At 31.3% G+C, this 27699-nt stretch overlaps 5 protein-coding genes across 8 annotated transcripts; 2 read left to right on the top strand and 3 right to left on the bottom strand.

The window, feature by feature from the left end:
- Nucleotides 1–28: 28 nt before the first annotated feature.
- On the bottom strand, nucleotides 29–2911 carry LOC108741832 (ceramide glucosyltransferase). The gene is made up of 6 exons (XM_018476787.2): nucleotides 2580–2911; nucleotides 2357–2498; nucleotides 2094–2298; nucleotides 1656–2034; nucleotides 1411–1600; nucleotides 29–1310 (listed from the first exon to the last, which is right to left on the bottom strand). Exons 1-6 carry the CDS (start codon nucleotides 2675–2677, stop codon nucleotides 1131–1133), a joined length of 1194 nt encoding a protein of 397 aa, XP_018332289.1. The 5' UTR covers nucleotides 2678–2911; the 3' UTR covers nucleotides 29–1130.
- Nucleotides 2912–3605: 694 nt separating this feature from the next.
- LOC108741831 (elongation factor 1-alpha) lies at nucleotides 3606–5731 on the bottom strand. Its single transcript, XM_018476784.2, has 3 exons — nucleotides 5578–5731; nucleotides 4603–5364; nucleotides 3606–4369 (listed from the first exon to the last, which is right to left on the bottom strand). The coding sequence occupies exons 2-3, from the start codon at nucleotides 5353–5355 to the stop codon at nucleotides 3734–3736; spliced, it is 1389 nt and encodes a 462-aa protein (XP_018332286.1). The 5' UTR covers nucleotides 5356–5364; nucleotides 5578–5731; the 3' UTR covers nucleotides 3606–3733.
- Nucleotides 5732–6002: 271 nt separating this feature from the next.
- On the top strand, nucleotides 6003–9858 carry LOC108741828 (very long-chain specific acyl-CoA dehydrogenase, mitochondrial). 2 transcript variants are annotated; one of them, XM_018476779.1, is made up of 11 exons: nucleotides 6003–6198; nucleotides 6287–6376; nucleotides 6432–6639; nucleotides 6706–6880; nucleotides 7158–7323; nucleotides 7631–7871; nucleotides 8018–8347; nucleotides 8412–8580; nucleotides 8683–8870; nucleotides 8927–9139; nucleotides 9423–9858. In XM_018476779.1, exons 2-11 carry the CDS (start codon nucleotides 6306–6308, stop codon nucleotides 9561–9563), a joined length of 1902 nt encoding a protein of 633 aa, XP_018332281.1. In that variant the 5' UTR covers nucleotides 6003–6198; nucleotides 6287–6305; the 3' UTR covers nucleotides 9564–9858. The 2 variants fall into 2 exon arrangements, with proteins under 2 accessions (XP_018332281.1, XP_018332282.1); XM_018476780.1 differs by having other exon boundaries at nucleotides 6003–6223.
- Nucleotides 9859–9889: 31 nt separating this feature from the next.
- LOC108741833 (coiled-coil domain-containing protein 124) lies at nucleotides 9890–14304 on the bottom strand. 3 transcript variants are annotated; one of them, XM_018476790.2, is made up of 4 exons: nucleotides 14250–14304; nucleotides 10567–10736; nucleotides 10229–10515; nucleotides 9890–10171 (listed from the first exon to the last, which is right to left on the bottom strand). In XM_018476790.2, exons 2-4 carry the CDS (start codon nucleotides 10723–10725, stop codon nucleotides 9991–9993), a joined length of 627 nt encoding a protein of 208 aa, XP_018332292.1. In that variant the 5' UTR covers nucleotides 10726–10736; nucleotides 14250–14304; the 3' UTR covers nucleotides 9890–9990. The 3 variants fall into 3 exon arrangements, with proteins under 3 accessions (XP_018332292.1, XP_018332290.1, XP_018332291.1); XM_018476788.2 differs by lacking the exon at nucleotides 14250–14304 and adding an exon at nucleotides 10975–11251; XM_018476789.2 differs by lacking the exon at nucleotides 14250–14304 and adding an exon at nucleotides 10849–10941.
- LOC108741835 (UPF0235 protein C15orf40 homolog) lies at nucleotides 10744–11789 on the top strand. The gene is made up of 4 exons (XM_018476792.2): nucleotides 10744–10938; nucleotides 11320–11410; nucleotides 11475–11602; nucleotides 11659–11789. Exons 1-4 carry the CDS (start codon nucleotides 10834–10836, stop codon nucleotides 11752–11754), a joined length of 420 nt encoding a protein of 139 aa, XP_018332294.1. The 5' UTR covers nucleotides 10744–10833; the 3' UTR covers nucleotides 11755–11789.
- Nucleotides 14305–27699: the final 13395 nt, after the last annotated feature.

The raw sequence follows: 27699 nt of genomic DNA, 5'->3' as shown, positions 1-27699 counted from the left end.
TCAGCTTCTTTACTGGCAGTTTAATCATAATAAATATATATAAATTAATTATTAATGGTGGGTTACAGTCGAACCTCGCTATAACAAGTACAAATTCATTTAAAGATAAATAAGTGGACATACAAAAATATTATCTGGGGTGTAAGTACAATATGTAAATAAATACAAAACAAAATATTAAATAAAATGAAACGAGGTATTGAAAAGCAGATCTTCACGTAGATTCGTCGTTTTAAGTACTTGAGCAATAAAAAAATATCATGTGCATTCGTGTGAAATATTAACATAATAAAAATTAAAAATAAGTGAGTAACTGGTTTCAGATCTATACGTTTAGAAAATATTACTATGCTCCAAAAGGACACACGAAAGAGTATTGTTCTCTAAACCAATGATAAAAGCATTTTCTTTAAATTGCTACGAAAGCTACTTATTAAAATTCGTGCTCGGAAAACTTAATATATATAAATAAATCTAATTAAATCTACACATATGACTATTTACAGATTCAATAAGAAAATATAAACAAAATTACAGATCACACGGTTACATTAAGTGGATGGAATGTAAAAATTATCAATATAAATGAGAAAAAAAAGTCGATTAAGCATTGAAAAGAAAATACATAACTGTCTTTAGTGCACTACTACAACATTATCAAAATATAGTTAAATAAATAGTAAAGATAAAGAAGGCAAATAAATATATCACTTTTACTTTAAAGAAGTTACTTGGCTGGTAAGAAAATGAGTAAATGTATTATCACACACGATTATAAATTAAGTAGAAGTAAGAATAAACTAAAACGATATGTAATAGCATGTCTTTCTTGCTTTTACTAAATTAAAATACTATTTGTGCATAAAACACACAAACAATAAGGCGCATATAAAATATTAAGTTTAAAAAATGTATCTACAAAATAATACACTAATTTTTTTTTGCATAAAGCAAGCAAAAAGAAAATAAATAATCTGGCGTTATAACGGGGTTCTACTGAGTTATTTAAAGCATTAAAGAAGCACGCTGCTCACTTTAGATGTAAAAACTTTGGTTTTGCCATAGTTTTATAGTAGTTTTGAAAGCAAAACTGAAAACAACTATACAATCATCAACTGCAGTAATTAAATTTAAAATTTAATTCGTGGTTTAACCTCTTGCGCAACGCCGCCCCAAGATAATTTATATACTCTCGTTCTCCACTTTATTGCGGGATCGAAAAGAGCGTGAAGGAACAGGTAAGGTCCAGAACATTCTCGAAATAACCATCCGATGACAAAATCGAATTTATTAAAGGGCAGCAGACCATTCTAAAGAAAAAATAACAGAAATTTAGCCTTTATCATATAAAGTAGCAAATGAATTTTATTAATAACTTTTAACGAAAAGAAAAGAAATATTTTGCATCACCTGCACAATGGATAATAGTATCCAATCACAAATAAACCATACTAGAACATGTACTAAATAGAAAGCCAATGAATCCCACTGGAAAAGAAATCCAGCAGCCCAAGCTGCAGAGGCTCCAATGACCATACATTCAGATAAAGGTTCTAATAGTATTATAAGAGGTAACATGGCAACTCTCAATTTTGCCCATCTAAAATGTTTTTTAGAATTATAATTTGCTTAATATAATAAGGAGATGTTACCACCTTGTGAGGCGGGCTTGAAAATTATTAACTTCACAGACACCACAATTTTGCATAGCTGGTTGACTACTAATACGTATTTTCCATCCCTTATCAAGGAAAGTTTTTGCTAAGAAAAAATCTTCAGCTAAATAGCAGCCAAATGCCTTCATACCACCAACTTCATCTAATACAGACTTCCTTAAAAGCGTTGACATGCCAGTGTGACAATTTATACAAAGGAAATCAGCAAAAAGATAATTCCTTGCTAAAGCAGTTCCAAAATAGATTTTTTCTAATGTTGCTGCAAACCCTTCTCTATCGCATGTAAAAGGCATTTGATGCACCAAAGCCACATTCTCTTTCATACAGTTCATCATGTCTAATAAGGTGTCTTCTTTCACTAAAATATAACTTTTACTTGCTAATTCATTTTTGATAAATATGAGGATTATTTCCTACTTCTTATACCACTATCAGAAACTAAAATAAAGTCATAAGCAGCAGCTTCATATGCTTTATTCATGTTATTTATTTTTGGGTTGACTCCCACATCTGAACCACCAAGAAACAGTCGTGTATCAATACTAGGATACTTTTCCATTAAGCTGTTAACCAACATAATTGCAGGATCTGTATCATCTTCTATACAAAATAATAGTTCATACTGAAACAGGAACATACTAAATTAAATATATGAGGGCAATGAAATAATACCTACTGACCTTTGGGTATGACATTGTAAAAAATGTTTCTAAATTAGAAAATAAATTAGGATCAACTCCCATTAAAGGTTTAATAATAGATACCCCTGGATAGGGTACATCTCCAGGTATAAGAGAAACCTTGTTGTGTAGTTTGTACTTGCTAAAATTATAATTAAATATTAAAAATCACAAAATTTAAGGTTAGAGTGGTAAACAATTTTTACAATATTTCTCAAATTACCCGTACAAAATTGCTACCAAATGAAGAATCCAGATTCCGCACCAAAATACAAAGAAGAATATTGCAAATCCATACAGTGTATAAATCATTGGAGTCATTTTAAATAACACAAAGAACACATTGATATTATAGCTACTATTTTACGTCCAAGAAGGAACACACCGGTGTTTTTATTTACAAAATACATTACATATATTTATGAGAATTAAAATTTATTCCTTAAGAGTTTCATTTTTAAGCGTTTTAAACATTATAATAGTCAGATCATATCGAATATAAATTAAAATACTGTAACCACAGTGAACCACAGACAAAACAACTGTGAACTGTGCACACTAATGTATAACTTATGTGTGTTTATGGATGCCTGTGTGTGTAGGTAAATACTATTTCATTATGAAAAATATCATGTGCATTCGTGTGAAATATTAACATAATAAAAATTAAAAATAAGTGAGTAANATATCACAAATGACTTATTTATTTAATGATATATACTATTCTAATATTTACTGCTCTATTACATACTTCTTTATAAAGTAGAAAATATTTGTATTTTAGAGCTATAATGTATTATACTATTTTTATAAAACATTATTTATGAAACGTGTGGTCAAAAATTTGTGAATATTGATTTTAATTAAATGCACTTTAAATATAGCACGATAGTTAATAATAATTTAAGTAAAATTTGCTCATAAATTTCTCTGACCTTTGGGTCATATACTTACGTTTCCTTGTATCACCCACACACTATTATTTTAATACTTCTATGAAATTATAATTTTTTACCGACTTTAACTGCCGATAATTACAGTAATCCCAAAATTAAAGCGAACGTAATTACAGCCGCATTTTTTTAATTCCAACTACAGTTTTAAGAAATGTAGTTTATTTTAAATGTATACTTCATCTTTATCATACTGGCTGTTTAATTTTAATATATAGTTTTTTATTGGAAATAAAACAATTGAGAAGATTACAAAAGGAGTTTATTTGAAAATTTGTTTATTCACAAACTTATCATGGTCATCCTATTAATTTAATTTTTAAAATAATATTCCCTGTCCTAGAAGTGGAAAATACATTTAACATGTAGAAATATTATGGAATAATAATAATAAAATGCGTGAAATTCTAAACTTGGGAAGCGGTTACTTCTTCTTTTGAGCTTTTTCGGCAGCTTTCGTTACTTTGCCGGAGCTAGGATCTTTAAAGTTGACACTTTTGATGACTCCTACAGCAACTGTCTGCCTCATGTCTCGGACAGCAAAACGACCAAGGGGAGGGAATTCCTGGAAAGATTCAACACACATGGGTTTAGTAGGAACCAAGTTGATGATGGCAGCATCTCCAGATTTGATGGCCTTTGGATTCTCCTCAGTTGTTTTTCCTGTACGACGATCTACTTTCTCTTTGATTTCAGCGAATTTGCAAGCAATATGGGCGGTGTGACAATCGAGGACAGGGGTGTAGCCGCTAGAAATTTGACCAGGATGGTTGAGAACAATAACTTGGGCGGTAAAGTCAGCTGCTCCTCTAGGTGGGTTGTTCTTTGAGTCACCTGCTACGTATCCACGGCGAAGTTCTTTTACAGACACGTTCTTTACATTGAAACCTACGTTGTCGCCAGGCACGGCTTCCTGGAGGGCTTCATGATGCATTTCTACTGATTTTACTTCAGTAGTAATATTTGCGGGGGCGAAAACGACCACCATACCAGGTTTAAGCACTCCAGTTTCCACACGGCCAACTGGTACTGTTCCAATACCACCAATTTTGTAAACATCCTAAAGAAACAAAACAGAAAATGTAAGAAACAACTTAGCTTAAAAGATCTATTTATCAATATTGAAATGACCTGCTGTTTACAAAGCTACAATTACTTATGCATATGTTTTATTAGATAAAGTGTTGTTTGTTAAGAATATGTAATGATAACAGTGAATTTAAAAAAAGTGAATTGAAATATTGCATATAAAAAATTATTAAAAGATGAATGAATATTCTCCAAAAAACATACCTGAAGTGGTAGACGTAGTGGTTTCTCAGTTGGTCTGCTAGGGGGTAAAATGGCATCTAAAGCATCAATGAGAGTCTTTCCTTCGGCTTTGCCTTCTTTACGTTCAATACTCCATCCCTTGAACCATGGCATTTTTTCAGAGGGTTCCAACATGTTGTCACCATGCCAACCAGAGATTGGTACGAAGACTACAGCAGTAGGATTATAACCAATTTTCTTGATGTAGGAGGATACTTCTTTCTTGATTTCCTCAAATCGGCTTTCGCTATAGGGAGGTTCAGTGGAGTCCATTTTATTGACTCCAACAATAAGTTGTCTTACACCAAGAGTGAAGGCCAATAATGCATGTTCACGTGTTTGACCGTTTTTAGAAATACCAGCTTCAAATTCACCAGTACCAGCTGCAACTATAAGTACAGCACAATCAGCTTGAGATGTTCCTGTGATCATGTTTTTGATGAAATCTCTGTGTCCAGGAGCGTCGATAATGGTTACGTAGTATTTCGAAGTTTCGAACTTCCACAAGGCGATATCAATTGTGATACCACGTTCACGTTCTGCCTTCAACTTGTCCAATACCCAGGCGTATTTGAAAGAACCTTTGCCCATTTCTTGGGCTTCTTTTTCGAATTTTTCGATGGTACGCTTGTCGATACCACCACATTTGTAGATGAGATGTCCGGTAGTAGTAGATTTACCGGAGTCTACGTGGCCGATAACCACGATGTTTATATGAATCTTTTCTTTACCCATTTTATTAAGCTGAAAATTAAAAAAAAGCAACGATTAAAATACAAATAATGCCGATTTTGCAGAAGTGAAATGATTATTAATGCCGTCGATTAGCTCATGCATGCATATTCATAGCATATGGCGGACATGATGGGCACGTGGTGAGTACCGAAGACTGCCGGTTTTCTTAGAAAACAGCTTGATATATTTAAAGAAAATTATGCAAATGGTTAAATTACTTACTTTATAAAGTTTTTAAACTGGTTAAAACAAACACTAAACTTTAAAACAAATTCAAAACCACGAAGTATCCAGCAACCGTACTCGGCGACTGATCAGTTCGAAAGAACGAGGGCCGGCGAGACAAGGAAACAGACTGAACGAGCATGACCGCAACATTTTTCCTATAAGGGTGGGAGTGCTGACGTACCGGAAACAGATTTCATAGAAACACTTTTTAATTCAAAATTTACAGTATTAAGAAAAATTAAATTTCTAGATAAAATTCAATTAGAAAATTATGCTTTTTATGCAAAATGAAAATACATCCATAAAAGAAAATTATACTACTTTAATTTTTGTATTTTAAATTATTAATGTGTATTGGCTTGAGTTTAGTTCAATTGTATTTATAGTGTTGCCGAATATCCTTTTACAGTTATTTTTCATAACTGTTTTTTCTGGGTTTTGTTTATTTATGATATTTTAATTAATTTTTAAAGTTTTACCATCTCTTTACGTATACAACATATACTACTATTAATAACAATCTGCTCATTTCAAAGTACAAAGTTCATATCACCTAAAAAATAATCAAAGTCTACAACAAGGTATAAACAAGGTCTACAATTACAGTTTCACAAAGTAAGCGTTAATCGTTTCCAAAGCAGTTCAGTATCACAATATTTGGGGATTAAAATTAATCTAAATTTTATTGTAAAACTTATTTTAGAATCGTTAAACAGATCAAAATGTTTCGCCCTGTCACAGTTTCTCTGCTGAAATACAACAGGATAAATTTTCAAAAAATTGCTCTACAACAGTGAGTATAATCATTTCTATCTAATTTTGGATTTGACTTCAAATTCATTTTTTAGATGTTTTGCAACAGCAGCTGAACCGAAAGTTATTCAGAAAACAGAAAAGTCTGCAGAAAAACCAACTGAACACAATTTTTCTTTTACAATGAATATGTTTCGAGGGCAACTTGAAAGCAAGGAAGCATTCCCATTTCCAGATGTATTAACAGAGGAGCAAAGAGAGACATTGCATATGCTGATGGACCCTGTGGAAAGATATTTTGAAGTTAGTGAATAAGAATGTTATCAATTATTTACAAAGAAGCATTCTAAATAATTATTTTAATTATAGGAAGTTAATGATCCATTTAAAAATGATGCAGAGGAGAAGGTGCCAGATAATGTAGTTAAAGGTTTTTGGGAACTTGGAGTCTTTGGACTTCAAGCACCTATTGAACTAGGTGGTTTAGGTTTAAACAATACACAGTATGCCAGATTTGGTGAAGTAGTCGGGAAATATGATTTAGGTATGTTTAATTGAAATAGTGGTTGGGATTACAGTTGGTGAAACATTTTTAAAATGATAAAAAGCAGGTGGTTTGCTTTACAAATTCATTTTAAAAGCTCTTATAAAAATGTTTCAGTTGTTAAACCATTCTCAAAGAGTAACACTATAAAACTGTTTTGCTAAAGATTATAATTGAATTTATAAGACAAATCAATTGAGTTTAGTATTTTAAACTTTTTATAAGTAAAATATTGTACATCAAAAGCTTTATAAGAAAGTAATTTTTTAAATTATAGGTGTTGGTATCTTCCTTGGGGCACATCAATCAATTGGATGGAAGGGGATATTGTTGTATGGCACTCCAGAACAAAAAGAAAAATACTTAACTAGAGTAACTTCTAAAGATATAGCTGCATTTTGTCTTACAGAACCCTCATCTGGTTCTGATGCAGGATCTATTAAGTAAGGCCAAAAAACTTAATACTTTAGTAAGGGGCTCTATAAATCATGTAACGTGTTTTCCATATATATATATTTTAATTTTCCCTAACATATAATGTCATGTAGATAGTTGGTCCCTCTCCCAATTATTTTGTGTCATCTTACCCCTTCCCTGGTGTAACACCATATAACATAAAAGTCTCCCTACCTATCCTAAAAAAAGTTATTTGGTTTATTGATGCCCCCTTATTATAGCTCTGATATTAATTAGTTTATATTGATGTGTAAGTTTATAAAGATTGCTAAAGTAATTTCATTTTTAATTTAGGACACGTGCCACTCTTTCCCCAGATGGAAAGCATTATATTTTAAATGGATCTAAAATTTGGATTAGTAATGGTGGAATTGCAGAAATAATGACAGTATTTGCTCAAACTCCGATACAGGATCCTAAAACTGGACAGACTGTAGACAAAGTGACTGCTTTTATTGTAGAGAGGTCTTTTGGTGGTGTTACTAGTGGACCTCCAGAAAGAAAAATGGGAATTAAATGCTCCAACACTGCTGAGGTATCCAGATTTTTCTTATTAGGAAGTAATTATTAAAACAATACAATCTAATTATTAATTCTCTTTAATTTACTTTTTAACTTAATATTAATAATATTTATTATATGGTGCTTTTTGTAAAAGAATTCTTCTGTTTTAAAAATTAGGTTTACTTTGATAATGTGCCAGTGCCAGTTGAAAATGTTTTGGGTGGTGTTGGGAATGGTTTTAAAGTAGCTATGAACATCTTAAACAACGGCCGCTTTGGCATGGCTGCAACTCTAGCAGGAACAATGAAAACGTGTATGAAAAAAGCTGTGGAATTTGCTACAAACAGAGTTCAGTTTGGAAAAAAAATTGATTCTTTTGGTGCAATACAAGAAAAAATTGCTAGGATGGCCTTACTCCAATATGTCACTGAATCAGTAGCTTATTTAATTGCTGGAAACATGGATTCTGGTTCTAAGCATTATCACTTAGAAGCAGCAATCTCAAAGGTCTTTTAAATTTAATTTTTGGTTTATGTAAAGTTGATTAAAAAAAGAAACATTTTTTTTGCAGTGTTTTGCTTCAGAAGCTGCTTGGAATGTGTGTGATGAATCAATTCAAATTATGGGTGGAATGGGGTATATGAAAGACACTGGTTTGGAACGTATCATGAGAGACTTAAGAATCTTTAGAATATTTGAAGGAACTAACGATATTCTTAGGCTTTTTGTAGCATTGACAGGTACTGTTTTATTAATAGATTATTTTTGTTTTACTGAATTTTTTTATAGAATTTAATTTGAAGGAGTAAATATAAATAAAGAATTAATAATTTAATTTAAAGGAATACAATATGCTGGAGCCCACTTAAAAGAACTACAGAATGCTTTTAAGAACCCCACAGCTAATTTAGGTCTTATTTTTGGAGAAGCCTCAAAAAGGGTAGTAAGAACTGTTGGTTTAAGCTCTCCACCATCCATGGACCATTTAGTACATAAAGATTTAATTTCATCTGCGTCAGTTATTGCCAAAGTTAGCGTTTGTTTATTTGTATATTTTCTGTTTTGATGAATTTGTGTTGATTTTAGAATTTGGACTTATTTGGACAAACTGTAGAGTCGACGTTAATTAAATACGGAAAAGGGATCGTAAATGAGCAATTTATTTTAAATAGGCTTGCCAATGCTGCTATTGATATTTATACAAGTACTGCGGCTATCTCCAGAGCTTCTTATTCAGCTAGTAAGAATTTGGAAAGTGCTGATTTTGAAAAACTTTTAGCCCAAACGTGGATTTTTGAAGTACGTAAAATGAAAAGGAGAGTTTATTGAATTGTCTTAAGTTGCTGAACATTTATAATCAATGCAAGAAATAAATGAGCTGCGATAATTGTTATTACACTGTGTAAAACGTTATCACAGTTTAATAAAATGCGGTGGAAAGTTTAACATTTAGTTATCCCATTCATCAAAACTATTGTTTGCTTTTGACTGGTATTTTGAAATTTTAGCATTTTAGGAATTCATAGATTTTTATGTTAATTCTTGAGTAGACATAAGAATTTTACGTTTATTGTTTTTTTAGGCAAATGAACGAGCTGCGTCAAATTTGAAGGCTGTAAGTTCAGGAAAACACTTGGATTATTTTTCAAAACTGAGTCAGATTTCGAAAAAGATTTGTGAAAATCAGGGAGTCGTCCAGAAAAATCCAACTGATGCATTATAGTAATGTAGATAGTATTTTACCAATTTTTATAAAATACTTATTTAAAAATAGGAGTAAATTTCTCATTTTTTTGTATGGGGAAAACTCACTTAATGTATACATCAACTGATAACTGTAATTTCTCTGAGGTATTGTATAATGCGAATGTTACCTATTTTTAAAGAAATATTATAATGTTATTAGGGAAGAACTAAGTATTTATATTTTCTTTAAAATATTTTTAATATTTATTTGAGCTATACTGATTTGCACAAACATGTTTCAAATATTATTTTTAATAAATATATAGATAAAATTGGTGTTTTTTTAGCTATACAAAAGAGCCATTAAGTTAGAAAAACCTTTTATTAGTTGAATAATGCATATATTATAGTCAATATAACTACATGAATTTTATATACGTAACATTACAAATGTAATGTTTTGACTAGGCTTTATTCAAAGGATTTTCAGGAGATTTCTGCCATTCTTTGAATACAAGTTGTTTTAGTTGTGATAGGCGTAGTGTTGGATTTTCATCCTTAAGTTCTTTTAATCTTCTTTCTTCAAATGCATTGTATGCAGCCTTCATACGTTTCTCTGGATGTTTATCAGCGTCGTCTTTTCCTCTGAAATAAAGTTTTATAACGTAAAATTTGAATAACCTTTTGCAATTTGAATCTTACCCCAAAACTTTTATAGCTTCATCAATAGTTCTAGCTTCTTCACCATCTATAGTTAATCTGTTGATGTTTTCTTCTAGAGGAACGTCTAAATGTGTATCGATCTTCTCCTTTTCTTTCTTTAGTGGTTGAGGCTGTGATATTTTCTCAGAAATTTGTGCTCTAGTAATTTTAGAAGGTGGAATAACTTTGGCACTAATTTTACTTAGAGATGCTTGTTCTTTCTCCAATAATGCCTTCTTTTCAGCTTTCTTTTCTAATTGTTCTTGTTTTCTGCGTTCTTGCTCTTCCTATTGCAGTCGAATATAAATAAAATATAAAAATAGTAAACTTTCATTTACCTTCCTTTGCTGTTTACGAAGGATATGTTTGTCATCTTCCTTCCAATAAGCGTCTTCTAAATCCTTTTGCTTTTTAGCTGTTTCAGCTTCTTTACTGGCAGTTTTTCTTGCACGTGCAGCAGATGCTTTGCTATTTTCTCCTTGAAATTTCTTGGGCATTGTTTTTGAACCTGGAAAATAACATAACCTCTTTGATCATAACCTAGTCAATTTATATTGCAAGTGTAAATGTAAAGTGATTTTCTTTGTTTTCTATTAGCAACATTAATGCGAAACTCTTACAATAAACTCTCTAATTTACATATTCTTCGGGCAGGAATGTCATCAAGTAAAAAAACAAAAAAGGATAAGCTAACAACAAATCATGAAACTGTAAGTAAAAAAAAAATGAAAACTAAAAGAACTTACTCTTATTATCTGTACTTGCCAGAAGTTGTATGTTTTATAGTTTAATAATAAATTTTCTCCAGTTTTTATACGTTTGCGGATGAATTTTTTGTTATTATTTAATAAAATTGAAACAAAGTCATGACATACTAGGCAACAATAAAGTTTCATATTATTCCTTTGTATCATATCAAGGCGCGTTTTTTTTCTGAAATTTGAAACAAAACTGACCGTGTTTTTAATAATTCATTAAACATAATTTATCAAAGTGTATTGTTTGGGAAAATTATACAAATAATGGCTTTGTTTACGTGAAGTTCGAATTTCTTCAAACATCGTCTCTAATATACCTATACTTTTTTTAAGTCAAGTTGTTCTGCAATTACTTTGGATAAATCAAAATGCGTAATTATTAAAGTATTGGCGAAACCTGGAGCAAAACAAAATGCTATAACAGGTAAAAATAAAATGATTGTAATAAAATTACATATTTACAATGAAGTGTAATGTGGTGTTTGTAGAAATTTCAGAAGAGGGCGTAGGTATTCAAATCAACGCTCCTCCAGTAGATGGCGAAGCTAATACTGAATTAATAAAATATTTATCCAAAGTATTAGGACTAAGAAAGAGCGACTTATCACTTGATAGAGTAAATATTACAAAATTCATATATGTAAATTAAATATTTGAGGTATTTATTTTTAGGGTTCGAAATCTAGACAAAAGATTGTTAAAGTGGATCAAAATTTATTATCAGTTGACGATGTTTTTAAGTTATTAAATATTGAAATTAAAAACTGAAATACATTTTTTGTATGATGCCTTCGTTTTCTTAAGAACAATAAAATATTGTATAATTTTAGTGTTTTATTAAAAATCTGTCCACATACCTGCCATACAAATATACAAAATTTACCATTATGTAGGAATTTTTTATTTCGCATATTAAGTCTTTGATTTTGAGTTTTGATTCCCTTTTTTTTTTACTTACTAACGTGATCTAAAATTGCTTAAATAAAAAATAAAAAATTACCTAAAAAGAAATGATCATTTCTGTTTTTTCATGATAATTAAATTAATATTATTTCTAATTAAGATGGTAATTATAAAAGCAAAGAATATTTATAAATATGTAAAAAGCAACCGAAAAAGTAAATGGTTTTTAGGTAATTGTGATAGATAATTAGCGATTTCCTAAAATGTCAATATTTAATAAATTATCGTACAAATTTGAAAAATAAAAATGGGTCGTGAAAAGATGTTACCCCAGGTATTATAGATAGGGTGACGTCGACAACGAGGCATATTTAAAATAATTTTAACAGTAAATCAGTTTTGCGAGATGAAGAGCAGGATAGATGAAAGTAGAGTGACTAATGGTGTCACAAGCCCTTTAATTAATTTACCACACCGAAACTGATAACAGAGATAAGATTACCTACCCTCATCATTCTGCGGGTCGACATCCGTAATTATCGCGACCAAAGCATATTGACACGTTTAAAATTTTAGTTATATTTTCGGGGGCTAATATTGATTGATACATTAGTTAATATATAATATCGGCTGTGAATATTAGTTAAAATTTTCATTTATTAAGCCGGGGATTACCCCGTTTACGTGAGCGTTGAGCGCAGATATATATTTTATTAAATTATCCGTAATACGTATTTGTTATCTTAGACTTTTGATCAGCGTTTTGGTTACTTGTTCCTTCAAGTTTTAGAGTAATTTATGGTGACATTTAGCTAAGTTGATAACAATACATTTTCACCCCTAGGAAGTGTCTGAATAAGATGAGATAACCACTGATCTGATTAGGATTACAAATATCCGTCATGTACGATAGCATCTATTGGATCGGTCTAGAATACGGCCATGCATAGATTAAATCGTTTTGTTGTCACGCAGGAGACGGCTTTAACGTTAGATTTATTTTAAGTTTTCGATAAATCCTTATTATAAAGGTACAACATATAACTTTTGTTTTAATACTTAAAGCTCTAGAATAATTCGGAGCTTTTTCGGTTTGCCGCTTGTAAAGACATTAAGGGAATCTGTTGTCTATTGTAAAGGAATCATAAATTAAAAGGATACACAAGGTAAAGTTACAAAATATACAATATCTTGCAACTTTAGATTTATTTTAAGTTTTCGGTAAATCCTTATTATAAAGGTACAATATATACAATTGCTGTAAAGTGTGTTTTAATACTTAAAGCTTTAGAATAATTCGAAGCTTTTTTGTTTGCTGCTTGCAAAGCAATTAGGGAAGCCTAGAATTACCCGTTGTGTATTGTTATTCAAGTAATTACACAAAGGGATTTTGAAAGCAGGACATTTAAATTTTTGAAGAAAATATACATGACGAAATGAAAACTTAAATGAAGTATATAGAATTAAGGAACTGATAGTGAAAAAAGTTTGTTACAATTTAGTATCATTATTTCGAAAACAACAGTTCCAAATAAATTTCTATTTGCGGATAAGTAATCAGTGTATTTTTGTATATATTTAGGTAAACTTCCACTTGATGGTAATTATGGGACACCCCGCTTATTTAATGTTGCGGAAAGTCAAAGGTCATAGCCAAAACATAGGTTGTAAATGCGAGTGCAGTAATCTCGGAGAGCCTTTTTTATCGGCACGTTTCCGAATTTTATTTTGAATGAAAATAATTAAATTCAGTATTAACGGGCTTGTGTTAATTTCGTTCTACCTATATACAGAATAAAGGAGTTTTCGAGTTTTAACAAATTCAAAAGTCATTTAGTTTAGTGATCTGTGGGATGGGTCGGAAGTATCAGCGGTTCTTCGCAGGTAAAATTTCTGGTCACCTCCTTTATTTTCGCTTGTAAAGGTGACTGTAAATTGTGGCTTTATATCACACTCCTGTTTTCGAAATGGACAAAGGGACGAACGTAATTTTATCATTTTGTATTGTTGGCCTGTTCTTAAGTGACAGTTATCTTGCAAGGTGGGTGCTTTAAATTACACTTTCTTGACACAAACGTGTATTTAAATGACCCCTGTCCGCTAATGACACATGTTTGTCTTTTGGTACATCTTTAAACACAATTCGTAATGATAAATCTTTGCACATCATATTTTATTCACTACTTATGTATATAATAGGCATATAATATACACGTAAAAATTAATTTCTTGGGCATTGTTTTTGAACCTGGAAAATAACATAACCTCTTTGATCATAACCTAGTCAATTTATATTGCAAGTGTAAATGTAAAGTGATTTTCTTTGTTTTCTATTAGCAACATTAATGCGAAACTCTTACAATAAACTCTCTAATTTACATATTCTTCGGGCAGGAATGTCATCAAGTAAAAAAACAAAAAAGGATAAGCTAACAACAAATCATGAAACTGTAAGTAANTGGGTGCTTTAAATTACACTTTCTTGACACAAACGTGTATTTAAATGACCCCTGTCCGCTAATGACACATGTTTGTCTTTTGGTACATCTTTAAACACAATTCGTAATGATAAATCTTTGCACATCATATTTTATTCACTACTTATGTATATAATAGGCATATAATATACACGTAAAAATTATATATTTAGATGTAGAAAAGGCAGCTCAATGAAATTGATTAATATTAACTGGAGATGGGCCGGGCATCCGTCTTGGATCAGGCGCTATTTTTAGGATCCGGCTGGGTACCGTATAATGACGGAACAGCTAATGCTGAGTTTGCGGTTATCCGATAATCGACGTAGTTAATACTTTTTTCTAGTATCTGTAATTTTTTATTGAATTTAACTGGAGATGGGTAGATGACGATTTTATTACGGTGACAATCTGTAGATCACACTCTGTATTATGTAAATATTGGTTGCATTCTTTGTGGGGCCAGATGTTTTTCGTCAGAATAACGTACGGTATATTCTAGTTGCTGGTTAGTAGCTTCATGTAAAAGAATTAATTGTTTGTTTTGAAAGTGGTGTTTTAACCACGATATCTCGAAGTTAAAAGCATTTTTAAATTAACGAAGTATGAGACAATCATGCTCTGTTACGCTGACTCTGCCAATAAGTTATAAAATTACAGCTTGAACACCTACGTGTTTCTGTCTTTGTCTGATGTGCGTTCTACCAAGGCGAAGTGGTGCATATGTGATAATTATCCCGATTTTTGTACGATTGACGTTCCCGAAGGGGATAATTTCGTAACATGAGGTCCTTCACAGTATGAACATCACATAGCGCCGTTTGGATCCTTTTCGAAACGTCAGGAAGTCGCTGTTGAGTCGCACTAGTTTTGCGTGTCCTAAGGCTATGTCAGAGGGGAGCGGGACGGTACAAGCATTGGCGCCGACACACATTTTATGGTATATGTGTATGGGCATTAAAATAATTGGCAATCCTTCATTTACTTAAGACAAACCGAACAGTTACTTTACACTTAAATAGATATAAATTACAGCGTGTCAATATTAAGGAAGTAAATGAACGAATTAAATACGCATTTACAGTAAAAAGGACCTTTACATTAATACATCGAACGCTAATTGTATAGCATTAAGAGGCAAATCGATATTTATATACATATATGTTTTACATTGAACGAATACCATCAACTATTTCCTTCCTTAATTTTTTATAATAGTTTCCGCTAATTTTAAACTACGGAAAGAGCAGCAGGACCTCAATTTTCGAGTAGGAAATTTCATTTTTAACATTAAAAATTGTAATAAACGCTTAAAATTTTGCGTAGGTAGTAGAAATTCGCAGAAAATTTCATTCGTTCAGTGATATTTACGGCACGAGATAATGTGACAAAGCTGCGCTACTTAAGGATAAGGACTAATTTGTCCTTTTATACGTAGTGGCTAAGCCTTTGTTTGAATTAAGTGTAAATTTTTGTAGAAGATACGTGTGGTATGGCTATTTGTTAAAAGTTATGACAACTGAGTATATACAATTACGTTATTTTTAATCTTTAGTTTGGATTAATCTTAAATGTAGTTAAGAATTTCTTGTTGGGCAAAAAGGGGGTTTTGACAAAATTTTTGTAGAAGAAACTTTGTGGTCGATTAACTCATTTATATGCACAAATGTTGTTTATCCACCCTATTTAATTTTAATGAATGATTTATCAATTTCTTACTTACTATATATAGTGTTTTGGCATTTTGACAAACTTTTTATAAACGAAACGTTGTGGTCAGGTAATTTTTGAGTCATTACTGTCCATTACTCATATATATTTCTAACGTAATTTGTTTTAAAGTGTATGTTAATTATGGTGTTGTAATGACTATGTTTTTTTTTTTACGATATATTTGGAAAGTAGGATTGTTGCATCTACGTTAATGGCATTTAGACTAGGTAAGTCTGTCACATCGACTTGGTGGACTTCTCCTTCGCCGACGTGATTTCTCTCGCCGCTTAATGACGTGCAGCGTGGGCCGACTGGAAACAAGTGTGTTATGATAGAAGAACCTTTTATATTGCCTACCTCTGCGGTCTATTTATCGTGTCACACCTTGTAACCGCTATAGTATCCCGGCACCCACAGATGGGATTGCAAAAATTTGGATTACACCTGGACATCAATAAATTATTTTACACACGATCTGGACATGTCTGGACAGTACACACATTGCCAAGCGCTATTTATCAGAGAAATGGATCATAATAAATAAATTCACACATGGCTTAAACTTCCTTTAAAATTATGCACTTAATATCACACATTACTTTCGATAATAAGAAAAATTGTTCTCCGAAATTACATCATTGAGTTTTCCTTTTAATTCTATGTCCTGTTTGTTTGTCGCAGTTTGATTCTTTAAAGTAGGATTGTTTTTCTTTTTTTTTTGAATAATTGAAAGTAGAAAATAATGTTAATGTGGTAACCAACTATCAAGGACGAAAATCCTAGTACGTTACTATAAGAAATGTTGGTCTAAACATGCTGGTAAATTATTCTACGGTTGGTTTCTACCTTCCCATCATGTAGTGCGTGTGGGTGGCGGGTTAATGATGGTCTCAGAATTCGTAGGGGTTTCCCATAATGACTTTAGTGGCGATTACCGAAAGAGACGGCCGATTTCTTTTTACTTGGTAACTGTACCTTCTAATTTATTGAAGTAGTATACACACTTAACAAAAGATCCGAGATAATGTCTGGTCTTCACAGAGCCGCTGACGTCTCGGAAACATTACCAAGAATTGGAGTACACGATAAAGAAATTGTTGAAGCAAATACTGAATACAATACGATTTCATAACAAAAAGGATTAACTGGTGCGAAGGATTAATTATTTATTATTTTTCGACGAATTAATCTGAGAAATAATTAATTGATTGTGCGTTTGCCGACGATAATTAACGAAAACTAACATAGGGTGGGTAAATATTCAAAACTATTTCTCAATTTGTCGTCGTGGGAGGTACTAAAATAACCGTTTCATTTGGTATGTAGGTACCTACTTTCAGGCACCCACGTACGATTCAAATTTTGTAAAACATGTTCTTGTTTCAAATCACTGTAGGTGGTAAGGTACATTCATAAAAATAATTTGGTATAGGCACATATATTACAAAACAAATATTGATTTCAAATATTCGATTCCTATTTATTTCCTGGTTTTCTTTTACTTAACATCTAGGTTACGTGTAAAGAACAATGTAAAAGTTATTACTAAGTTAAATTAAGTTAATTGTTCTTTGATTCTTACTTGCAAAGTTCCATCCGTTTGCCCAATGTATATCGCGTCATTTTACTTACAATTTAGTTAGATATACTTGAAAAAAAGGACACGTTTTCATGGAGAAGTTTTTTAAATGAATTTTCCTTTAGGAGAAAGGGTATATTATTGATAGTGATATTTATGTGTGTATGTTTCTTTATTAGCAGATTTTATGGACAAATTGTATTAAGGGTACCGCACCTTACGCAAGTACACCACACATGAAACGGTTTATTAATAAAGCTTCCAACTGCGACCGGTAACAAGTTTAAATCCGTCTGTTATTGATATTTTCATATCGAACAAGTTTTACTTTATAATGGTTATTCAAATTGGAATTCTCGGAATAACAATTTCCCGATTATAAATTGTTGTTATCGAAGCTGAAATATTGCGGTAAACCAACAGTCGTATGTGTGTACATATATAGATAGGTATGCGGGGGAGTATTAGTGGTGCTCTTTTGCTTCTTTGTTTATGCTAAGCTTAAGTTTAGCCTTTACAGTTCGATCAATACGGATTTGTGTTAAGCTTGGAAATGTGAAATTAGCTGTTCTTGTTTATAAAACGTTTCCCTTTGATCAAAGATAATGGTTGCTTGATCTTTAGGGTGTCACTGTTTCTTCACCGAATTTTCGATCTCGTTAGGCACAGCTCGAAAATTATTATTCGCCAGAAGAAAATGTCTAAAAACTTTCAGAACAAGAGTCCTCGAAATTCCACCTCGAAACTTTAATCTAAAATGGAAAGCAAATTATTTGCCATTGCCAATGTTTCGAATATAAGGAAGGGCGGTTAAAAACCGCTAATTTTTAATTTGCATATCGAACATGCAATTACTGTTATTAATGGTAGGACAGGGACGAATGATTAGCATGCTTAGATTTGCGGAAGATATACTAGTATTAACATCTAACAAAAGGGGGAGTTGGTGTTAGCTTTAAGTAAAGTGAAAGTGGTAGGTGTTGATAGAAGAGTAAGTATGGCATGAAAATAAATAAAATAAAACATTTACAATAAATATTAGTTAGTATATCTATCGGTAAACTTTAGTTGAATTAAAAACGATTGTTTTATTTTATTAATGAAAGGAACGGAACGGAAGAGATTATAACTATTGTGCGCTCGTTAAAGAATGCTTTTGATCCCTGTAAATGTTATTATATCATTGCGGAAACCTCTATTTTACGTATGTATGTAGTTTATTCGCGATTCCGGAAATAAATTTTTACATCATTTGAAACCATGCTGTTATTTTGATGTACCTGTTAACACACAATTGCGTGTTGCTGAGTGATAATTTGATGTTGTTTCAAATAGATAATACCTGAGGACAAATAACACGGATTATATTCAATTGAATGAACCATCAGTGGCGTAGCTGCGAATCTGCCACAAAAATCACAATGGAATATTCTATTTTATCAATATAATTTATTACAAACGCTAATGAAACTTGGTAACACAGGGCGTTCTTGACGAGTTGATGTCTATTATTCATAATATCGACGGTTAAATAATCCACTTGAACGTAAGCGACCAAAATTCTTTAAAATATTAATCGTCAACAGTTATTTATAAGGGTAAAGATTAAAGTAATAAGTTACTAATGCATTAAAAAGGTTAATACGTGAAATTTACCACAGGCGAAAACAAAAATAATGTTGTTTAATGGAAAAATCAATTTTAATTACTTTAAACTTCTTTAACATGATATAAAGATAAGTTACAGAATAATAAAAATTTTACTTACTTAATCGAAAACATTTAAATTGAGTTTTATTTTTTATATAGGTATATTTTTTTCTTTTTGCAGAGCGTATTTGACCATAATCCTAATTCATTTAATCTGCCTAGTTTTAATTCAATTTTCTTACACTGCTGACTACTGATTTTGTTATAATTATATGTATGATTTTATTTTCTGCTCGTCTACATATTTAATATGTGAAAATTGATGTGGGTGCCTATGTTTATCAAAACAAACTTTTCAAATTACATTCTCTGATAGAAATGTGACAAAACAATAACTTTGTTGGTCCAACAAAGTGTATGAAATTAAAGTACAAATACAACACGTATATTTTCCGACATATCCGTTTTAAACTTGAATGTACTATTAATACAAAGTCGAAAACATCTAGTTATGGTGTTTGCTGTTAACATTATATACTGTTCCCTTCAGCGGTGTCAAATTAAAACTTTGTATGAATAAAAGAAATGTCCGAACTGAATCAATTAATAATAGGTATAAACATTGACACAATTAACATTCAAAGAAAAAAATATTATTAAGACATATAAAAATACGAGTTGATTTACTTGCTTTATGCATGCCTTCAGATATTCATGATTACTTCCATGTTTTGTCAGTAAGTTGGAAATACATGAGATTGGAGCTACAAAAGCTAATGCATTGTTGAAGGGACGGTTAGTAGAACATTAGTTTGGTCTTTGTCGACAGTTTCAAATTATAGTTTTGCTTGACAACACACTCACATCAGTGCATAAACTTGTCAACATTCAAACTGTCTTTAGCAACAACACGAGATCTCTAGTACACCATTCATTACCAATAACAAACTGTAGTAATTATTGTTAAGCAGTTACCTATCGAACTGAGCATGTTAAATGTTATATTTTCCAAGATGTTAAACACTCAGTATATTAAGTATACTAATAATACGGGCTTACGAAGAACAAATAAAACTAAAATGCTATCTACTTAGAAGTAGTTGTTTAAATGTTTTAAGTAAACATGGGCAACAATGCAGCAACTTATGAGGGAATCGACATATCTCAAAGACAATTTACCCATGTGAAAAGTACTAATACATCACGTAGTGAATTATGCATGAAGCAATAACTAATAGAGCTGTTTTTCCATTGAGATATGCATGTGAATATAGTAGTTAACTTATTTGGACTTTATGTATTTGCTCTCCAGTCCCTATTAATTTCATTCCCAAGCTGGAATATCTTCACACATTTTCAATTTTCCACGGTCTCTTTGTTAAAATTATACTCGGCGCGCTTTTGAAATTAAAATCTAAAATGTGACCAAATAGACTTAATATTTTCTTTTTCTTTGATTTGTTGGTTTGAAAATTTTCACATTCCGCGGAAAAAGTTGACGCCGTGTTTAAAAGAATCGTAATGTCATTTGAAAACACTGGTAATACATACTAAAAGATAAAAAGTTTTTGGGGTGGTTATTGCCTGGTGGTTCAACTTAGTCATACACATTTTTGTGTGGTCGTCAGTCTGTTTTCTATCCTGAGCTAATCTTTGCAGTCTTTAACAGTCTTTTTCGAATTTCTAAATTAACCTTTCATGAGCAAAGAAGTGATTCGACCCTACGCTATTCTGTTTTATACCGCACTTCCTAGATACCGAAACTTCTAATTTTTCGTCTCCTATCTTTATATTCGCTCTTTCCCTACTTTTTTTTTCCTTACATACCAGTAGTTTGAAAATTCATTTTCTTGCTGATGTTTCGTCCTAAATCACATTTACAGTACTCTTAAGACTTATTAGTCATTCTGCTTCATACAATCGATATAGAAAAGCTTTCTGGATTAGGACGAAACGTCGATGATCGACCAATTTTCATTGAAGTTTAAATTATAAGTTTAGTTATTAATGCTCGCTAACTTATGGTATTGGGAGTGGGATGGTGTCGTAATTGTTTCAGAATATACTTTCAATCCATCATCATGCAGCGGCCAGAAAAGAACAATGTCTTTCTCAACTTCTCCGACTCACAATAACAATCGGTGATTTATCTTTAGTTTTTGCGACGTTTGTGTTTTACAAGCTTTTAACTTAACTTGCACTCTCCCCCGACAAAACTGTCAAACAACCAAATTAATGGGGCTTTTCGCCAATAAAGGTGGCTATAAAAAAACAATTGGGAAAGAATTTTGGAATTTATATTTTCACGGAAACGTTTAAAGTATCAAATGTTACACCAACATTGTAATCCTCTTGTTAAAATAAATGTAAAGCTTTTTCGTACTCTTTCCAAGTAGAATAATTTCGAAAAACTTTTAATAAAGTAAATAGGATAATTTCATTGAATTGATGAAGCTTTTATAAATAATGCTTATTAGGTTTCAAAAATTGTGGCTATCCGACGTATTTCTCTAACTGTCGGTCTGTATTCTTCTTCTTTTTTTCTTCCTTTCTTTCTGACATGTTTTATAGGCGGCAGTTTTCCCAGGGGTGGCATTAAGCTTTTCTCTTTGGTATATAGAACGCGTCTTTTTTTTTTTTTAAAGTCTTGCTAGCTTTTTTAAATATTCTACGCACAAGCGCACAAGATTATTGTTTAGTATTTGCATTAATATAATATCATCCTTCATTTTATAATAAATACTAGAAAAAGGTATCAGAATAATTCATTTATTAACTGCTGGTAGAAGTAAACGACTGCATTCATTAAGAGAGGTTGAACGTTTACCATAATAACTTTTACAAAAGGTTGATCTCGTGGCTTAGTATTTAAATTTTCTTTATAATTTTCAAACGGTCCAGTAATTCTTCCTTCGTTTTGCGTTTTCGGAGACTTAACGAACGTAATCTTTGAACTTTAAAATACTAGAAGTGACCACAGAAAGTTTTATGTTCTTTACATTTTTCTTTTGGTAAAGTCATGAAGTCCGGCCATTCTTTAGAATGTTGCGCACATTGCATGTGTGAAAGAATTACAGCGATAATTTGTTCATGTATTGCGCATTCGTATTAGGTACATCTAATTGATTATTGATCGGTCTTTTGTTTCTGCTTGTCGACTTTTCTGTTAAAATAATACTACTTTACAGTTAACTTTCTTTCGAAAAGAAGAAAGTTACGTCTTACATTTATTATTAGCTTATGTCATTAAATTCAAATCGTTTGATAATATATGTATCAAGTCCATTAAAGTATTAATAAAATTATACACTTCCAAAGGAAGAAGCTTGCTTTAAGTTGCACAGATAATTTTATTTTTTTATTGTCGACTGATGAAAGAACAAACAAAATTTTATAAATTGAATTTTTAGCTTTCTTCTATTACACAGTATCTACTAAAAAATTTGAGGAACATATTGCAATTGAAGGCACCTTCAGTGATGCATGATTTGGTAGATACTAAGACTGATATTTCGACTTTTTTCGGCGATCGTCTGATACCTATACGGTCATTAATTTACAGTTTATTTTGACAAAGTTTTTGTAAGAGAAATAGTGATGGACTAGCTAATAGATTCAGCTTTTCAATTTTGCTTACAAAGCGATTCGACTTATTAAAAGTTTTGGTACATTCTTCCAGTATGTTGGCTGATGGTGTTTATTTATCGTCACTGGTAGTGCCTAAATTGCAACCCTTAAAAAACTCACCTTGGCTGGTTTTTAATTCTCTGACACAGCACCACGTAATTCATCAGCAAAGCAAACAGGAAAAAATCCGATCTATAACTTATACATTCAATTACTGTCAAACAAACAAAAACTGTGTACAACTTCGTTGTTATTTTTCTCAGCTTGTAGCGATGCTTTTCCTTCTAGTTTCTGCAATTTGATAAACGCTTGTTCTGTTGACGCAAACTTCAACATGACCTGAAACGTTTTGCCACTTAAAGGATTTCGGACCATAAATCAACAATAATACCATTGCTTATTGATTTATTCATTTATCAATAAACTTTTACAAATACAGTCACTTTTAACAAAACATTAAGATTGTAGCATAGAATGAGGCTTTCATTTGTTGTAACTCCATCCTTAGAACACTAATAGATAAGTTACGTACAAATAGAAATCCACACTGTGGCTTTTTCCACCTGAAGGATTTGTTTTGTATTTGCATTGCCATTAGTCCTAAATCGAGATTTTCAGTCTTGACAAGATAAATTTCTCGACTTGTTCATCTTGATATTGTGTGTATCTCATATGAATATTTTGTTCTTGATATTATTCTTGACTCTAGCGCTAAAGGCTACCGCAAGATTCCCAAAACAATTTATTTTTTGTTTATACTTTTAAAATTGTGTTTTCCACAACTTGTAAAGCAAAAAAAAAATAAATAGTTTTGGTAATCGATTAGGAATTGTTTGTGAAAATGTAATTAAATGTGAATCTACACTGCAAATGCTAAGTGTGTTACATTGTCACACATATACGCGTTTTTTCGATGTAGTCATTTTAAACGCACTTCAAGGTGTGACATTTTAAAACACGCTAAAGTGTGATTATGTAACACGCAGTAAATGTGTTTTTTTAACACGTGTTTGGTATAAAATAGGAAATTTGGAAGCGTGTTATAAATTGTACAGACGCGTATAACGCGTGTTGAGGAAACACGTTTTATAAAACGTGGAAAATTACTTTAAATATAAATTAATAAAAATTACTGTAAAATAGTACGTATTCATTAATTTTCAATTATAAACCTAAGGTTGTAATTTTTGGTACATCCTACCAACCAAATAGCATAGTACTATTGGAATGTAATGAATATGATAATGCCAATGTTCGGGGAAATTGAAAATATATATATTTATAATAATAGAAACCCGAGATAAAAATTTTCAGTCTCTCAGAGTCTCTGAAAGCGAGACTCGAGTCTCTCTGGTGTCGCTGAGAGAGACTGTCAAAAAAACTGATTAGCGTCTCTGAACGAGAGACTCGAGTCTTTCATAGAGAGATCCTGATTTTTTCGTCCAGTCTGTAAAAAATATTTTATAAAATTATATGACGACTTATTACTTTTAAATTAAAAAATCATCACCATATTATATGAAAACTAATCATTTATTCCTCAATTCTTATATAAACATGATTAAAAACATGATTATAAAAAATTAACAAGATTAACATTATTATTATTATATTATTAAAATTGTTATTATTATATTATTAAAAAATTTTTATATACTCACATTGCTGTTTTAACATTTAAAAAACAATTGTTTGCAGTATGATTTATATTAACTTTTAACGTTATCTCGAATTTTTGGATTGATTCCGGGTCTTGAATCGTTGTTTTCACTCGATCCTACAGCACACGATTTTGATAAAACTTCTTCTTCGATAAAATGCTTAAGAAGTTTTCGGACCATTTCATTTGGGTCGTTTCTCGTCAAATCCGTAATAAATTCAAGATCTGCCAATGAGATCCAAATATTATAACCTTTGATCAACTCTACCTGAAATTAAAATTAAAAAAGATAGTGCGGACCTTAACCAGCGTTTATACAGCAATAATTCTTAGTAGGTATATTATTTTTATTAATCTTTCCGATTTCATATATTTCCCAATATTTTAACGTAGTTGAAATACCAGATTTACTTCCTTTCTTCGAAGTGCTCTGAAATTCGATATTCTAATGTATTAGTATGTTATACAATGTTTTAGTAACAATGTGAATAATACCTACTTACCGCTTAAGCATAATATTCTTCCTTTATGAGTTTTATTATCTTTCCAGAGAACATCCACAATCATTCACATCGTAAGTTCCTTTCTCCCCACAAATATCCTCTTCTTTAATGATAGAGCTTTCCTGTGTTCCAGGCCAAAAAATTAAAACATATTGTTTAAAAACTAGAAACACTGTTTGATCACAACACTCTCGAACGAAGATTTGAAACGAACTAATGTGTACTCAGAATGCATTTTTACTCGGACTAAAAGTTTTGTTCAGGGTAAGTCAAAACACATGTCGTGAAAAGGTTTTATAATGGAAAATTCCGATGTTTACTGCTATGAATAAATTTTTCCTTAAGACGTAAGCCTTAAAAACTAAGAAAACGTCAAAATGATAAGAAAAGTCCAATAGGATGTGTGCGTGCTCCTTTTTATTGTTTAAAAAGTGCTGCTGTTTTTGACTGTATTTTATTTAACAAAAGCGTCTACACTGGTTGGAACAGAAGATTCAAGTGACTAAAAGTCTTACAAATTCTTATACGTAGGTTCATCCCTTTTGCGAATGTCGGCCGCTACCACCGACAAACTAGTTTTTATAGACGGCGCAATACTTAAAAGCGGATGCCGACAATCGCTTAACACACGTGCAAATAATATACACATATAATATAGGTAAAAACGGTAGATAATCTAAAGGATGTGGTTTTTTAGATCTTAATGATTTTAGGGAAAAAAATATAACTATCCTGTAATAGAAATATTTGGACATTCAACATATTTCCCAGTCTTTCTACGAGACTCGAGTCTCTCAATTTTTCAGTTTTAGCCATTCAGTCTCTCTGTGAAAGACTCGAATCTCTGAATTAATAATTTTATCGTTCGAGTCTCTCATACAGAGACTGTAAGAGATCCATAAAAACACCTAGGCAATAACTGTGAGACTGTGAAAAACTGTGAGGGACGCTCTCAGAGACGCTGAAAGACTGAGAGACTGGAGAGAGACTGAAAATTTTAGTCTAGGAAAGTTACTTTTGGTTTCATTATATACAACTGAAAATTATAATTCAAAATTAAATGCATATAAAATTAGTACATTTTTGAATAATGAAAAATCTGTAATTGATGTTGAAACATTAAATTTCCCACATGAATTATCTTTTTTTGATTACATGGGCATTAAATATGTACCATTTCTGAATCATCAGCAAATAGAGTTATACTAATGATATATTTAGTTTTGAAAACTTGGTTATTTATATGTATTTTTAATGTACAAGTTCAATTATATCGTTTTAAACCTATCTTACTTGTATGAATATTTTACAATTACCCCTCCTATAAAATAGCTATTATAATATATACATATGAGATTTACTGTGTATTGCAATTAGATTTTTCATGTGTAACACGTGTTATTTTATGAATTTTATAATCTTCTAACGCGTGGAATACTTTGAAGTGTGTTAAATACTATTACACGTATCGCTGTAGCACGTTTTCTTAAAATATGTGTGTTGCTCTTACGGAGTTCGAAAAGTGTGTTATACATGCAACACGCATTTCTAAATATTACATGTGTTGAAGTAACATACGAACACGCTTATTTATAGCAATTTAACGCACTAAGAACAAATTACACGTTCATGTGAGTTACAGTAACACGTGTCTGTATGTCGAATAACACACTTAGCATTTGCAGTGTAGAGTTCTTTAGATAAAATTTAGACGACATTGGATTTTACTTTTGATTGGTTTTTATTATTCCAGGGAACGTTTGTTAGTTAAACAAAAAGATGCATTTTCCTTCTTTTACGGCCACTAAAACGGTTTAATAGCAAGCCTGTCTTTTATTTCGTTTAAAACTAGCGGTGAAGCACGCTACAATCAGCTTTATGGGATCGGTTTTTTGGGAACTGAAATAGATTTATAAGTTTTTACTTACTGTTTACCCAGCAAGAAGGTTGTAATTGAAATAACTTGATTTAGGGTTGTCCTCTACGACAAATACTACTTACTTACATATTTTATAATTTTCATACACTTGATTACAACTTATTTATTTATGAAACTATACATGCTGGACACACCAAAAGTCATATAATCACGGAAAATAGATCATTACTTTTCCATTTCACTAATGTAAGTGTTTTACTTAATAATAATAATATAGTTATACTTTAGAAAAAAAGTCTGTTTTATACAATGGTTAGGCTATGCTAAGCACTTTGGTAATTTAAGGTTTGTATACCAATGCAGAAGCATATATAGGTAACTTGTGGAAACAGTATGATAAATGATAAAAAGGTTGAGTTTTGGGATCATTAACAATGTGAAAATAACTGAGACTTTTCGGAGAAATCATCCCAGAATACCTAATAGTGTGTTCTATTAAAGATGCTATTTAAAATGTATGTAAATCATAAGCCTTTCTAAAGAGAGTTTGTTGAGTAATTTTTGTCGACATTTTGCTAGCTTATATTTCAGTGTAGGAGAGACAATTCAAGTAAGAAATTTGGAATGAATTGCAAGTTGTTTTGAGGAACAGTGTTATCTTTTGTGTTTTCCTAAGCAGTTTTAGCTATTGTTAAAGTTTAAGGAACGCGCTGTGATATTGT

Source organism: Agrilus planipennis, unplaced genomic scaffold (assembly GCF_000699045.2).
Source record: "Agrilus planipennis isolate EAB-ADULT unplaced genomic scaffold, Apla_2.0 scaffold265, whole genome shotgun sequence".
Lineage (NCBI taxonomy): Eukaryota > Metazoa > Arthropoda > Insecta > Coleoptera > Buprestidae > Agrilus > Agrilus planipennis.
The sequence above is the reverse complement of the archived record's forward strand: the minus strand, read 5'-3'. Positions and strand labels throughout refer to the sequence as shown.